General features: G+C 30.9%; 2 protein-coding genes across 2 annotated transcripts; both read right to left on the bottom strand.

The window, feature by feature from the left end:
* Window positions 1-14,656: 14,656 nt before the first annotated feature.
* Window positions 14,657-15,181, bottom strand: LOC132637312 (uncharacterized). The gene has a single exon (XM_060354424.1). It carries the CDS (start codon window positions 15,179-15,181, stop codon window positions 14,657-14,659), a length of 525 nt encoding a protein of 174 aa, XP_060210407.1.
* Window positions 15,182-15,222: 41 nt separating this feature from the next.
* On the bottom strand, window positions 15,223-15,933 carry LOC132637311 (uncharacterized). The gene has a single exon (XM_060354423.1). It carries the CDS (start codon window positions 15,931-15,933, stop codon window positions 15,223-15,225), a length of 711 nt encoding a protein of 236 aa, XP_060210406.1.
* Window positions 15,934-17,107: the final 1,174 nt, after the last annotated feature.

Genomic DNA, 17,107 nt, shown 5'->3' with positions numbered 1-17,107 from the left:
CTGCAACCCCCTTAAATTTCTCAGTAATTTTTTTCAGCCAAACTAATCTTACATTTAATTACTTTTTGGGTTTAATTTCACTAGGTGTCTGGTCGGCCCAAATTAATGCCAAAAAATAGTCGGCCGGCCCAAAATAATGTCAAGGTTAGCCGGCCCAACAGCCCAAGCACTTTAAAAAAAAAGACTTTTTGTGGCGACTAAGTCGCCACTAAAGGGATGCTACAACATATGTACATATGTTTGCATTATATATACACTTTATATACAAGAATTATACAGTTTATATACATATGCCGGAATTAATCATACATTTATTATACATAAATTATACGTTAATTATACATTTATTATACACATATTATGCAATAATGATATGATTTTTTTTACATATACGATAGTGATACATATTATATACCACAATGATACGGTTTCTATAATACAATTTTTGTACGTATGGTATACTTTCTATACAAGACTGATACAATTTATATACACATGCTAGAATTATATATACACTTTCTATACAAAAATGATACATATTATATACAAAAATGATACAATGTTCTATTCTATACAGGGCAGTTGCACTGTGCTAATACACATTATATACACAAATGATACACATTATATACAAAAATGATACATACCTTAGTGATTCATATTTTATACAGTTTATATACATTACAGATAGGTACTAATACATATTTTATACACAAATGACACATATTATATATAAAAATCGCCTCAAACATTTTTGTATTTGTATTTTTATTTGAGAATTGTCTTATTTAAGTTTTGGCTAATGGATGAAATTAGTTTAGTGGGTATAATTTGGGTTTAGAAGGACTTTGGCCACCGGGTGGAATAAGTTTCACCTGCCCGGCCATATATATCCTTTTCCCCTTTTTTTTTTTAGACAATCGTATTACAATTTATTCAAATTGAGCACATAAATACATATTATTAGACACTTTCGATTCAAATTTTGAAAAAACTTTTGCGCGTATTCTCAAGCGTTTATTTGGTGATTAAGTTAACTCTTTAAAATATATTGGAAAAAATCTGAGGTTTTATGACTTATTGAAGCTAATACATATAGTAAAAAAAAGCTACATATTTTAAGAGGTTTAACTTATCTACATAATGGACACTTGAAAACACACATAATTTTAAAAAAATAAAAAATAAACCGAAAATGTCTGATACAAACCTTATCATGCAAAGTGATAGGCTAGAGAACCTTTAACCTAATTATAATTTACGACCAGGTCACTCCACTAGTAGTCCAAATCAATGGGGTCTCTCTTTTGTCTGACAGATGGTCACTGGAATCAGACCAGAATATACATCTAATTGTTTAAGTAGCAATTAGGCACTTATGCAGAGGCAGAGCCAGGATTTCAAGTCTAGGGGTTCGAATCATAAGACGGGACAACGACCTCAAGTTAATGTATAACAACCGTTAAACTAACGAATAAGTATCGGTATTTAATATATTCAAAAAGGCGACAAACTACTTATACACTACATAAATATAAGCATTATCATTACAATTGCACTCGACGAGTTGTCATCTTTTGAAAATGATCAATGATCGCATCATTAGGTACACTTTCAAATACTTCATCCTCTATATAATAAACTAAACAATCATTCAAAAAGCCATCACTAATTCTACTTCGCAAGCCATTTTTAATAAACTTCATTGAGGAAAAAGCTCTTTCCACTGTTGCAGTAGCCACAGGTAATATCAAGCTTAACTTCACAAGCAAATAAACAAGTCCCCATGTCTTGTGCATATTTGATTTAACCAACGCCATCGAAAGATCTCCAAGTCCTTTCAAATTTGAAAAAGCTTTGTCCACTTCTCTCACATAGTAAATATAATTGTCAAGATCAAAACTAAGATCATCAAGCTTGGAAGCACCGAACTCATTTGGATAATAAGTAGCAAGCTTCATGATCCTGTTTTTATCATAATTTGCAAGAGAATTCTCGGGACTCAAACTAGCCATGCCAAGAAGTAGATCAGTATTCACTTCACTAAAACGATTGTTAAGCTCTGAAAGTTACAAATCAATAACAGCATAAAAAACTTCCACACGCAAATGATGAGAATATATAACACTTAAGCTTTTACGCTTCGACTTTCCAAGACCATACTTCTCATTCATTTCAGGAAACATATTGCACTCTATGTTGGTACAATTTATATGCAGATAAATATCATACATGTAGATAAATATCATACTGATACATGTCAAATTCAGGAATTCGGAGCTACAACAAACAACAAGGGAACAACAATTGCTGGATAAGACAACAATTTCAAAGAGAAACAAGAGGAAATTGAAGATAACAATGGATACAGTACTGGATATTTGCACAATCTGGATGACACAAACGCAAAATGGGTTCTTCAGCTGCAACATTCGAGCTAAATGGGTACCGATCTGGAGTAGCTTGAAGAAAGAAACTCAAATAGCTGAGCTTAGATGGGAGAATTTCTATAGATTTAGATTTTCATTTTTTTGTGGTTCGTTGAACTGCACTTTCCCTTTTGTTTTTTTTGCTTTATGTTTTGTTTTTTTTTTGTCTTGTGGACCCTTCGTTTTAATATCAATAAAATCAGCCCCTTTTGGGGCCTTATTTTTAAAAAAAAAAAGGGAAAAAAGAAAGCAGTGCTTTATATCAAAGAAAACAAAAAAGAAAGCAATGGGTGCTAGCAGGATTCGAACCTGCATCACGAGTGGGATAGTACTTCGCTAGGCACTACCCAGCCACTGAACCATTTGCTTGCTTATATATGGGGGTTTGCAAGTAAATATTATCTATATTTACTAATTTTTCTAATACAAATACAGGGTCTACGAAAAAGCTGGGGGGTTCGGCCGAACCCCCCTATATAACTATAGCTCCGCCCCTGCACTTATGTTATAATTAGTTAGCACTAGTTACATATTATTAAGCTGAAGCTCCACCAAAAATAGGTAGTGAGCGAGTAATTAGCCCTGAACATAACTATTAAATTAAGTTTTATTTACATTCGCATATAAGGAAATTGGAAAATAAAGAAATAAATATCAAGATAATTTATGTTATAAAATTATCCACATCAAGTAATTTGGCTAGAAAACATTTGACGACCCAATTTTAATTGAATACCAGGTCAGTCCACTAGTAGTCCAAGTCTTTCATTGAAACCAGAACATACGTTAATTTGCATGGTGGAAATTTGCCATTTACAATTCTACATATTTCTGTCCTTTTCTTTCCTTGACGTTGAGGATATTTTGTGAAGACTTTGGCATTGAGGGAAGTTTTTGAAGGGTAATTTGGTGTGGGAATGGGTTATATTGGGTTTATAATGTGAGAATTTTATGCAGGCTTAAATAATAAGGGATTATTTAGGTAATAGGTTTCTATTGATAGATGTTTGATTTATTGGATTAAAATGAAATACACGGAATATAATATAAAATATGTGTTATATTACACAGTAGATTACACTATGTGGTACCCAATAACTATCCAATTAATGAATCCATGGGTGATGTTTCAGAATTGATTGAGGAAGGTAGGTGGAAAGATGGAGTTTTACAGCAAAATTTCCAGCAGATATTGTAGAGCACATCAAGTCTAAAATTCATATAGAGCAGCTTAATGGGGTATGGGACAGACCTTGGTGGATGCCAACAAGCACAGGAAAATTTACTGGGAACAGTGCTTGGGAAATCTTAAGACAGAAGGGGCATGTTCAGGATGATTTTAAACATTTGTGGAGGAAAGGAATTCCTTTCAAGATTTCATTTTTTCTATGGAAACTATGGAAATGGATAATTCCTACAGATGATAATTTAATAAGGATGAGGATTGTTATAGTTTCTAGGTGCTATTGCTGTACAAGTCCTCATCAGGAAACCATGCAAACACCTTTTCCTAACAAGCAACTTTGCAGTGGGAGTATGGAGATTTTTCTTAGAGGCAGCAGGCTTACAGATTAAGATGGTGCAACTACAACAAACTATCAGGGCAGTGTGGGCAGTAAAATGTGATGAAAAGTCAAACCAATAATTCAAGCTATGCCAGCAATGATTACTTGGGAACTGTGGAAAAGAAGAAATACAATAAGGCATGGGAGGATATGTGAGCTTTAGAAGGGTGGTGCATGAGGTGAACAATAATTTGTATTATTTCACTAGAATGAAATATCCTTGGCTGAATAATTTACCATTTATATGGCCTGAGTTGGTCAACCATCTGGAAAATATTCAGCCTAGGATAATCACAAAATTGTTCAATGGAAGATGCCTTTGGAAAGGTGGTACAAGTGTAATACAGATGGGCCATCAAGAGGGAACCCTGGACCTAGTTCCTATGGGTTTTGTGTGAGGGACTGGCAAGGGAATTTAATTTTTGCTCAATGTGCTGAAATAGGATCTTCTACAAATACATGTGATGGCAGAAGCAAAAGCAATATTGGAAGGGCTGAAGATTTGTGTAGAGAATGAGTATCACCCTTTGATTTTGGTAACTGATTCATTAGTGTTAAAGAAGGTGGTGGAAGGACAGTGGGAGCCACCATGGTGTATTATCACAGAAGTGGATTGAATTAAGAAGCTAACGGACAACTTCAATGTGAAAATACAACATGTATATAGAGAGGGGAACAACTTGGCTAATTTTTTAACTAACTATGTTTTTGAATTTGCATGTACATCGAAGTTTTCTACTTTTAATGAATTACCTTGTGTAGGGAGGAAAATACTTAATTTGGACCAGCAGGAAATTCCCAGTCTGAGGATTAGAAATGCTAAAGCTATCAGATCTAATGGATTATAAGTGTAATTAGCAACCTATGTATTGACAACATTTCAATGTGTGGTATTAGCTCTATGGCTCATCCTATTGAAGGGTTAACAATAGTTGGGAAGTAATTTGCACTGTAATTTAAAGGTCTTAGTTTTAATTTCCTAATCCTATTTCTCTAGTTTCTAGCATAGTACCATCCCTGTTGAATGCAGAAGATTGTCATCTTGTTTATTTAGTTAATTTTCAGAGCCTAGAGAAAATCTCAAGGTGGTTGTTAACCATGTCTCTGGTGAGAGCTTAGAGGGACATATATATGGGGTCGACCACAGGCTACCTGATTACTACTTACTCAAGACACATGAAATCTGTTAAATTACAGGGATACTCTTGATTTGTTGAGACCCAAGATGGAAAAGCTAGAAATTCGAAACACAACAAATAACAGCACTTTATCGGAGCAGATGCAGAGATTCAAAGGAGATTTTTCAAGATTTGTAGCTAGCACAAGTATGTTTACAACACAGGAAATACATTTCATAAGCTAGGAGAGGAATCAAAGAATCACAAGTACGTTTTGAATGAGTTTCTTGAGGTCATAAACCACGCATCTGAGCCTTGCTGTCACACGAGCTATGTTTTTCATCAGCTGGAGTTGATTCATTGAAAGATTTGTTGCTGGATTGAAGAGTTACCATCTAGATTGAGCAGATTTGAAGATGAAGAAACCCTATTTTCAAACGTTTGAAGCTCTGTATATGTCGGGTGTAGTGTTTGTGTAGTTGCTTATTTGAGATTCTTGCCTTTTGATGTAAGGACCGGACCCGCTTTATTTATGAATAAAATAAAAGTCACTAAGTGTATGCTTAGTGGCTGCTTTATTATAAAAAATAAAAATAAAAAGATAGATTTGTATTTTCAATTTTAACTTTGACTTTGCTTTGTAGAAGAACAAATTATCATTTGTTATTTTATCCTACGATTAATAATATCTCACATTGAGTGTAGTGTAAGGTCTGGCACATGGCCGTTTGGGTTAAAGTTGGGCAGGTCAAGATGATTGAAACAATAGATGGGCAAATGTCTAACTCTGCCTAAAGCTTGTTTGGGCTAAAATGGGCCGGATCAAGATGGGCTAAATGATGGGTCATAACCCAACCCGCCCAACTTAACCCACTTTTAAAATATTTTGAAAAACTAAATATTGATATTTTTTAATTACAAATATTCTCTCGCTCATGCTTTTCCAAATAAACGACATTTTGAAAATCATATCTAAATAATTTTTGGAAATAGAGAAATAAAAAAAATTAAAAATTAAATTAAAATTTAAAAATAAAAATTATAAGAAAATAATTCTTAAAAAAATTAAAAATGTAAAAAAAAATAATGATTAAAAAATTAATTCATGTTTTGTAGGTTTTATACTTTTGAACAAATGATAGTTGATGTGTCAGTTTGGGCTCATTTGATGGGTTAGCTTGGGTTGATGATTTATAATGGGTCAAGTTGGGCTAGTCCAAATCAGTTCCTCTTCAAAATTACTCTAGCCGAAACCCATTAAAACTTGGGCGGATCAAATGGGTTTGGACTAGTTTTGTCACTCAATAATACTACAAATATGCTATGAATAATCCTAATACTGCTTATACTGGAGATCGGAGTAAAAAATTCAACCAAACGCGATTTAAGATAATTTCACATTTTATTTTGGGGGTTCATATCCCTCATCATTATATCAAATGACTTGGAGCCCATTTGGATTAGCTGGAAAAAAAGTAGCTTTTAAGCATAAGTGATTAAAGTACTTTTTAATTGCTGAAAGTTATTTTATAAATAAGCAATTACGTTTTGGATAAAAGTACTTAAAGGATTTTTACAAGTAAGGGTAGTATTGGAATTAACAGAAAATATAAGGAATAAAAGGGTAAAGTTGTTGGTCAAACCAAAATGACTTTTAAGCCAAAAAAAAAAAAAATTGGGGCCGAGCAACTTCTTGGTTTCGGCTTATTTTAAACACTTTTTAACTTAATTTAAGTTGTTTTCTATTTTTGTGAAACACCTAAATAAGTTAAAAATGTCTTATAAACTGGTTTGACCAACTTATAAGTCAATCCAAACGGGCTCTTGGTAGCGGATTGAGGATAGTTGCTGTTGGGCCAATTGGCATGGTCGCAGTATCATTTTTCTATTAATGGCAATTGGCGCCCAATAGAAAATTAACAATTTAAGTACGAAAATTGATACGATACAACAGAAAATCAACGATTTAACTAAGAAGATTGATATGATATAACTAATTATATACAAACTCTAAAACCCCATCTTTTCTCCCTCTCTATTTGAAGTGCATGTTCTTGCCACTTAATCATCTCTCTCTTCTTCTTTCGCTACTGAATTTGCATCTTTTTCTTGTTGCGGATATTTTGTAAAGAGTAAAAGAGAAGGAAAATTGAAAAAACTCTGCTATTGAAGTTTAAATGGGGGTCTGAAGATTGAAAATGTTAAATTGAACGTGTTTTGTTGCAATAGCTTGAAAATATCTTTGGGAAGCTAAATTTGAAATTGAGCTCATTTGGAGAAGATTGGAGCGGTTTTCGTCGAATTTTTGGGGTTATAGTAGATTTTATATCAGGTTATCCCCATGTATATCCGTGATATCTCATGTATATTTGTATCATTTATGTATATCTGTATATCATGTATATTCATGAAAATTTATATTTGATATAGACAACATACACACGTGGTATACATTGTCGCAGTGTCATTCTTCATATTTGAATTTTGACTTCAAATAATGTCTTTACTTTCATTTATTCTCAAATTTTGTATATAATCTTGTCCGGGTGTTTCTAATGAACTACTACCACACTTAAAAAGACAGAGAAACATACTTTTAGAATAGAACTACATACTTTTAGAATAGAACTAGACGGCATATGCCCGTGCTGCGCACGGGCCCAGCACTTCGGATTATAGTGTATCTATGTATATGTAGTTGTGTTTAGATAGTGATAATATTAATATATATATATATATATATATATATATATATATATATATACACTTTATTTTATTTGTGTTTGCTATGAAAATTTATTAATACTTTTTAAAAGAAAAGACTTGTTTAAAAGAAAACTATTTTCCTCTCTTTGAGATGAAATAATAGCAATATTTAAGCATCAGTTGATACTTTCAATTTTAATTCGATTAATTTAAAAGTGTAAAATACTTATTATTTTTTATCAAATTTTGATTTGGATAATTTTAATTCAAATTATTAAATTAATTTTACGTGTTTAAAACGAAACAAAGTAGAAATTAATTTTCTATTTAAACGAAGAAATGCTTTTTTTTAATTTTTGGTAAATATTCTCGGTTTAACTCATTTTACTTGTCATGTTATCTTTTGCATGATTTTTTAAGGAAACGTGAATTAAAATTATAATTTGACTAATTTACCTTATTCATTATTTGATCTTCATTTGATATTAATCTCTTTTCACATTTATTAGAGTAAGAATAAAAATAAAAAATTAATTAATTTGTATCTTATTTTTTAAATATATATAGTAATAGTAAAGTAATACATATAATTTTTGAATCAAATTTTGATTTGGATAATTCTAATTCAAATTATTATATTAATTTTACATGTTTAAAATGAAACAAAATAGAAATTTGATTTTCTATTTAAATGAAGAACTTCTATTTTTTAATTTTTAGTAAGTATTTTTTGTTTAACTCATTTTACTTGTTATGTTATTTTTTACACGGTTTTTTAAGGAAATGTCAATTAGAATTATAATTTTTTATCTCCATTTAATATTATTTTTTCTTTTATGACATTAATCTCTTTTCACATTTATTAGAGTAAGGAAAAAATGAAAAAGTAATTAAATTCTATCTTATTTTAATATATAAGTATTTTAAGTATGTTGCTGCACAATAATTTCATTTGCTCCCACTAATGAGTTGATACGCATGTGGCAATAAGTCCATCATTATTGATTTAATTGCTTGATTTTCTAAGCATTTTTTTTAACATTGTTTGTTTTTTTAATATGGGATTAACTTTTTTTTTTTAATATTGCTTGATTTTGTTAATATGGGGTCCACTTTTTTTTCCAGTGAATTTGGATGTGGTGGGTTCCACTTTTTTTTTTTTTTTAATACTGGTTGGTGTTTAATATGGGGCCCACAATTTTATTTTTTTTAGAAATTTGATTTTCTATTTAAATGAAGAACTTCTATTTTTTAATTTTTAGTAAATATTTTTTGTTTAACTCATTTACTTGTCATGTTGTTTTTTACACGGTTTTTTAAAGAAACGTCAATTAGAATTATAATTTTTGATCTCCATTTAATATTATTTTTTCTTTTATGACATTAATCTCTTTTCACGTTTATTAGAGTAAGGAAAAAATGAAAAAGTAATTAAATTCTATCTTATTTTAATATATAAGTATTTTAAGTATGTTGCTGTACAATAATTTCATTTGCTCCCACTAATGGGTTGATACGCATGTGGCAATGAGTCCATCATTATTGATTTAATTGTTTGATTTTCTAAGCATTTTTTTTTAACATTTTTTGGTTTTTTAATATGGGATTCACTTTTTTTTTTTTAATATTGCTTGATTTTGTTAATATGGAGTTCACTTTTTTTTCCCGTGAGTTTGGATGTGGTGGGTTCCACTTTTTTTTTTAATACTGGTTGGTGTTTAATATGGGGCCCACAATTTTTTTTAATATTAGTTGTTGTTTAATATATATGGGGCCCACAATTTTTTTTTATTTTAGTTATTGTTTAATATATATATATGGGGCCCACAATTTTTTAAAATGGGGCCCACAACGGACGAAATAGTAGTAAAATATTGAGTATGTTGTTGCTCCCTCTAATGGGTTGATAGGCATGTGGCAATGAATCCATCATTATTGATTTAATTGTTTGATTTTCTAAGCACTTTTTTTTTAACATTATTTTTTTTTAATATGGGATTCATTTTTTTTTTAATATTGTTTGATTTTGTTAATATGGGATCCACTTTTTTTCCCGTGAGTTTGGATGTGGTGGGTTCCACTGTTTTTTTTTTTTATTACTGGTTGGTGTTTAATATGTGACATGGTGTTTAATATGGGGCCCACATTTAAAAAAAAAATATTAGTAGTTGTTTAAAATATACACTATAATCCAAAGCGTTGCTGCGCACGGGCCCAACACTTTAGATTATAGTGCATCTATGTGTATGTAGTTGTCTTTGAATAGTGATTATATATATATATATATATATATATATATATGTATATATATATATATTATGTTCAAAACACGATTAATATAACATTGTAGTTTGTGCTCCGTATCTAAAATTTTATTATATTAATGTTTGCTACGAATACAAAATCGGCTAATTTATTAATATTTTTTAAAAGAGAAGACTTGTTTTAAAGGAAACTATTTTCCTCTCTTTGAGATAAAATAATAGCAATATTTAAGCATTAGTTGCTACTTTCAATTTTAATTCGATTAATTTAAAGGTGTAAAATAGTTATTATTTTTTATCAAATTTTGATTTGGATAATTCTAATTCAAATTATTAAATTAATTTTGCATGTTTAAAACGAAACAAAGTAGAAATTGATTTTCTATTTAAACGAAGAAATACTATTTTTTAATTTTTGGTAAATATTCTTGGTTTAGCTCATTTTACTTGTCATGTTGTCTTTTGTATGGTTTTTTAAGAAAACGTCGATTAGAATTATAATTTGACTAATTTACCTTATTCATTATTTGATCTCCATTTGATATATATTTTTTTACGACATTAATGTTTTTTCACATTTATTAGAGTAAGAATAAAAATAAAAAAATAATTAAATTCTGTCTTATTTTAAAATATAAATATTTTAAATATATTTATTTTAGTAAACATAACAAATAAATGACATGGCGGAATAGCAGATACAACAGTTTAATATCTAGATTAGATCTCAGGCTAATATAAAAAAAAAATTGTATGGTTTGACTACTTAATCTTTTGAAGAAAAGCAATTTCATTTGCTCCCACTTATGGATTGATACGCACGTGGCAATGAATCCATCATTATTGACTTAATGAGATACTTTGAAAATTACATGAATATTGTTTGATTTTTTAATATGGAGTGCACTTTTTTTTTTTTTTGACATTATTAATTTGCACTATTTTTATGCATATATAGATATATATACTATGTTCAAAACACGATTAATATAACATTAGTTTGTACTATTTTTATGCATATAATATATATATATATATATACTATGTTCAAAACACGTTTAATATAACATTGTAGTTTGTGCTCCGTATCTAAAACTTTATTATATTAGTGTTTACTACGAATACAAAGTCAGCACTTTTTTTTTTAACATTATATTTTTTTTAATATGGGGTTCAATTTTTTTTTTTTTTTTTTTTTTGATATTGCTTGATTTTGATAATATGGGATCCACTTTTTTTTTCACATGAGTTTGAAGATGGTGAGTTCCATTTTTTTTTTCTTCCTTTTTTTTATTGCTCGGTGTTATTTAGTATGGGTCCCACCCTTTTTTTTAAAGGGACAACGGACGACGAAGCATGGGTCTAAACCCTTGCTTTATATAGTTTTTTATTTTTTATTTTTTATATTGCTTAGTGTTGTTTAGTATGGGGCCACCCTTTTGGACATTATTAGTTTGCACTATTTTTATGCATATAATATATATATATATATATATATATATATATATATATATATATATATACACTATACTATGTTCAAAACACGATTAATATAACATTGTAGTTTGTGCTCCGTATCTAAAACTTTATTATATTAGTGTTTGCTACGAATACAAAGTTTGCACTTTTTTTTTTATATTATTTGTTTTTTTAATATGGGATTCACTTTTTTTTTATATTGCTTAATTTTGTCAATATGAGATATTATATTCAAAACACGATTAATATAAATAAGACTTGGGTGGGACGAACACTGCATTCATTTATGGTACCAAAAGTAATATGAATGGTACTTTTATGTTTGGCCCATCTATTTAGTACATATCTTTGACCTATTTCTATTAAACACGTGTATTGCTCTTTATTTTTTAGCAAACCACACGTACTCCTCTTATGTTGGTGCTCTAAAAAGTGAGCTTATTGTTGACGATGAAAAAGGACGACGAAAAGTGCCCAACCCACCTTTCTATATAGTAGTAAAATAGAATCAATATTGTACAAAAAATGTGTAGAAATGGAGCTTTTCAGGGACCTAGCTTTTTCCCCGCGATGCAGAACTACCTTGAGAATTTTATGGCTTATTGTATGAGTGAGAATATTGACATCTTCGTATAATTCCATCCTTTTTTGAGTGATTTGGCTATGAGATTCCAATTTTATTTGTGCTACACTTGCTAATATTAATCCTTAGCTAGAATGCTGGTTATGCTTTTAGCAATAGTACATGTGTCTCAGTTTTCCTTTTAAATATTTTTGAATTGAAAAATTGTAATAAACAGTTTAGATTCTAATTATGTAAATTTCATAATGAATATACGAATTTACAGTGAGAATTAGAAGTTTCAGACCTCATTCTAATTCCTTCATTTTTTGTGGGATGAAGAAGTAATACTTACCGTGATAACCCAAAATTTATAGGGAATATTTCATAAGGGCAAACAATGGTTTTAGACCTTGAATTATAGCTATATTCCACTTTTGGTCCCTGCATAATTCGACTGAGCATATTTAACATTCAATTAATATAAATGTGTGATTTTGATCCCTCAAATTAACGAAAGTTAAAAATTTAACGGAATCAATATTTTTATTATTTAAAAAAAAAGTAAAAAAAAAAAAAAAAAAAAAGAGAGAGAGAGAGAAGGTTGGGAAAGGCCAGGCCGCCTTGTCAACTTATCCTTTTCAAATGATACTCGAAATCAAGTTGGTACAGAAAAGTTTCTTTCTCGCCGCTTTCTATTCATTTCCTTCTGTTACAATTTTCTAATTTATTATTCTTTCTTGATAGGTTAGATCCACCACAGAAAGCACAAATAAGAATAATTTTAATATGCAAGGATTAATTAAGAAGCTTCAGTCTTTCTTTACTTTTCGACTATTTAAATTCGACAGAAGCTGTCAAATGAATCTAGCTCCCACTGAGCTCTTCTCATTGCCTAAAAATTTCTACTAAGATTGAAAATAGTATAAACTTACTTATTAATCTCCTCATTTTTATTGTTGTTCTCTTTTTTATTTAATTATTTTAAATATTGATTTCGTTAAGTTTTTTAACTTTCTCTAGTTTGAGGGATGAAAATCACACGTTTATATTAATTGAAGGTTAAATAGACTCATTCAAATTACACAAGGACCAAAAGTGGAATATAACTATAACTCAGGGACTAAAACCTCTATTTCCTCACTTCATATATAGCAACATTAATGACTCTTATTCCCAATCATAGTGTTTAACGAAGTATAGCAATACTAGTTCTGCAAAACGTATAAAATCCAGCTAATCTGCGTACAGAGGCGGATCCAGGATTTAAAGTTTCCGGGTGCCATGCATCATTCCATCAATTTGGGCTTCGGGTCGGATTATTGATCTTTTCGAGCTTTGATTCGGGTTATTCGTCTTTTCCGATGAATCATTTGCTTATAGCAATATACAGAAGAGAAAAGCATAAAATTTTCAATAATATTAATAATATCATAAATATCCATCATTCATTTACAATTGTCCTCGATGAGGTTTCATCTTCTGAAAATGATCAATGAAGACATCATTACTTACATTTGTAAATACATCACTCTCTATGTAACATACTAAACATTCATTCAAATATTGATCACCAATACTATCCGCACTTCACTTTTGATCCGCTTCATGGATGAGAATGTTTTCTCCACAGTTGAGGTAGCAACATGTAAGGTCAGAGTTAACTTCACAAGTAAATAAACAAGTGAATAAGTATCCACAAGATTTGCCTCAACCAATGCTTTTGCCAAATCACGAATTCCTTGCAAGTTGGAGAACTTGGGATTACCACTTCGTATATGAAATATGAAAGTATCGAGTTGGTAACTCAAATCTCGAATTCATACTTCATCAAACTCATCTGGGTAACACTTTGCTAAAGTCATGATTCTACCTTTATCAAAATTAGCAAAAGAATTGATTGGATTCAAGCTACCCATCCCAAGAACCAAATCACTACTTGTTACATCAAAACAATCATTAAGCTCTTGAAGTTGCACATCAATCACAACACAAAAGATTTTAATACGCAAGTGGTGTGAATAACAAACACCAGAAGACTTACGCTTTGACTTTCCAAGAAAATAAGACTTATCTAACTTGGGAATCAAAATATCATATGCATCACAAAATGAGGAAACGTCATCCAACAAAGGCTTCCATCCAATTTCCCTCATATTTTGCAATCTTTCTTTTGCAATGTTACGAAACTCCACGACATTAATAATATCTTGATCATTTTTTTTTTTGTAAAATCTTGCTCAACTCATTTGACATTTCCAACACTTTCAACATCAAGTGAAGCATAAAAATAAATTTGAATGTTTTAATATCAATCAAAAGATATTTTGCTTGATTTCTATCACTTGAGGTGGAACCTTCATGTTTAATCACTTCAAGCACATGAACTATAGTTGAGAAAATAACAATAAAGTTATCCAATGTTTCGAAATGTGATCCCCAATTAGTATCACCTGGTCTTTGAAGTCCACGCATTTGATTTAGTCCTCGTCCAGTATGAACTTCACCTTATTCAAGTAACTGCTCAAACTTTTCAGCTTGATGATTGACGAATCAAATTTCTATGCTTAAAAGATCCTCCAACAACATTCAACACATTAGTAACATGATCAAAGAGGTCTTCAACATCCCCATGTTTTTTAGCAATAGCTACAAGTATTAATTGCAATTGATGAGCAAAACAATGAATGTGATATGACGATGGACTATCTTTCTTAATCAAAGTTTTGAGACCATTTATCTCTCCTCTCATATTACTAGCTCCATCATAACCTTGTCTACGTATTTTAGATGGACTTAGTGAGTGATTGGAAAGCAAAGAGTAGATTTCTTTCTTTAATGAGCATGCCGATGTATAACTAACATGGACTAGATTGATAAATCGTTCTACCACCTCACCATTCTTATCAGCATACCGCAACATGAGAGCCATTTGTTCTTTGTGTGAGATATATTTGGACTCATCCACTAATATACCAAAGTAATCTCCATTCAAGTCTCCAATTATAGCTTTCACCGTTTCTTTTGCACAAGCATTGGCAATGTCTTTTTGGATCATAGGACAAGTCAAAGTATCATTTTATGAAGCAGTTTCTAATATCACTTTTCCACATCCGGATGCTTGTCCCCGTGCCATCGTAAAAATCCTAGAAAGAAGCCTTGATTTGTTGAAGATTCACTTTTGTCATGACCCCGAAAAGGCAACCTATGATGCAAAAGAAGTCTTGCCACATCAATTGAGGCTTCCAAATGCATATGATAATCACTTTTTTCCTTCTTGGAATGCTTTTCAAGAACAACTTGAATTGATTGATGATGATTTGACAAATCTAGCATCTTCTTGAAACATTTATCATGGACGCTATTAACCCCACCAACATGCAAATGGAATCTTTCAAGAGCCCTATTCCAACCCCAAAAACCATTTTTTGTATAAAACTCACCCGCATTTCCATATACAAATTCATTTTTGAACAAATAAAAACATAGGCAATATGCGGCATCTTTCTTCATGCTATACTCCAACCATTTAGAATGTGGACCTTTGTACCAATTTGAAACAAATTGACGACCTCTATTTCCTATTTGAGTTGTAGGAAATTTTTTCAGTAAAGATTGACAAGGCCCTGTTCGAATATAATGTCTCCTCACTTTATCCCGAATTCGAGGGTTATATTCAGCAATGGTTACCCTTTCTCCTAGATCGTCTTCAAGAGATCCTAAATTGAGCTCATTTATAAGTTGAGAACGATTGGCTTCCGTACTAGCACTTGGTTGAGAACAATTGAATTTTGTGAGAAATTTATCCATCGCAATTCACAAAATTGGAGCACATTCCTACAAAATAATATTTGTATTCAACTCACAGTTATGAAGCACAGAGCAGTAAGTAAATATTCTCTGTAAACGTGAAGGAATCACTTAAGTGCTAGTTTTGTATTTCTATTTGCACAAAGTTCTAACAAGATATATATCAGATGAAACTCATTACCAAATCCAAAATGGATAAAAAGTACTTTACCAATCTAAAGCTCAAAGAAAACCTTGATATCACTGTCACATTCAAATAAATGCATATTAGTTTCCTTCAAGTCCACTTGCACACAAATCTGATTTCCATATTCTGAAACATACATATTCTTTGTAATGTTTATTTCTTTCAAATTTTCAATAGACAAAAAAAAAAGTAAATAACCAAATGAAACAAAGAAAGAGAGACAAAAAGAGACATAAGGTGGGTCGACGGAGGCAGCGGCGCGACGACGATGAAGGTTTGGAGATGAAGGTTCTTGGCAATGGAATTGGAAGGTACTTGTTTTGACTTTGGAAAGGGGAAACCCAAGAACTATGGTTTTTGTTTCTTGATCTGATGAGAGAGAAGGACTTATGTTGTTAAGTTTATACATCTAAACAACTAGTAACTAATAAGAAATAAAAAAGATCAAAGAATAATAAATTAAAAATTAGTCAACACAAATTACTAATAATTGAAACTAAGTTAACTGGAATTATTTAAAAGAAAAAGAACGAGATTAGAATAGGAGGATTTCTACCTTACATTGCTGCTTGCTAATGCTGTCTATTTTTTTCTGTATTTTTTTTTTTTTAAAGAATGTAGTTACGCGGGTTCGATCCTGCGCATCCAAAGGCGGAACTTTCGCCCTTCACCAGTGGCACTACCGTATCTGTTTGTCATCAGGGTGCCGCTTTAATTATTTAGCTATACATTATATAAATACACACACACACACACACACACATAGAGTTTCGTCTGAAGCTTGTGGATCGCGTGGCATCCCCACACCACTGAGTAGATCCGCCCCTGTTTGCGTATACAACCTTCCAATATTCCATAAAATTAGGAGTTTTAAGTATTTTCTATTTCTTCTTGTCTTGTCTTTCTCGAAAGCCCTAGCGCCACTATTCTGGAACTTCTTTTACTAGTATAGTATCGGGAACACTCAACCCCCCTTTACTGTTACCA

Source organism: Lycium barbarum, chromosome 4 (genome assembly GCF_019175385.1).
Source record: "Lycium barbarum isolate Lr01 chromosome 4, ASM1917538v2, whole genome shotgun sequence".
NCBI lineage: Eukaryota > Viridiplantae > Streptophyta > Magnoliopsida > Solanales > Solanaceae > Lycium > Lycium barbarum.
Note: the sequence above shows the minus strand (reverse complement) of the source record. Positions and strands in the feature narration are given on the sequence as shown.

What these genes read in the sequence shown, in the direction of transcription:
- LOC132637312 (XM_060354424.1), bottom strand. Translation starts at nt 15,181, where the DNA reads ATGATCCAAAAAGACATTGCCAATGCTTGTGCAAAAGAAACGGTGAAA.
- LOC132637311 (XM_060354423.1), bottom strand. Translation starts at nt 15,933, where the DNA reads ATGGATAAATTTCTCACAAAATTCAATTGTTCTCAACCAAGTGCTAGT.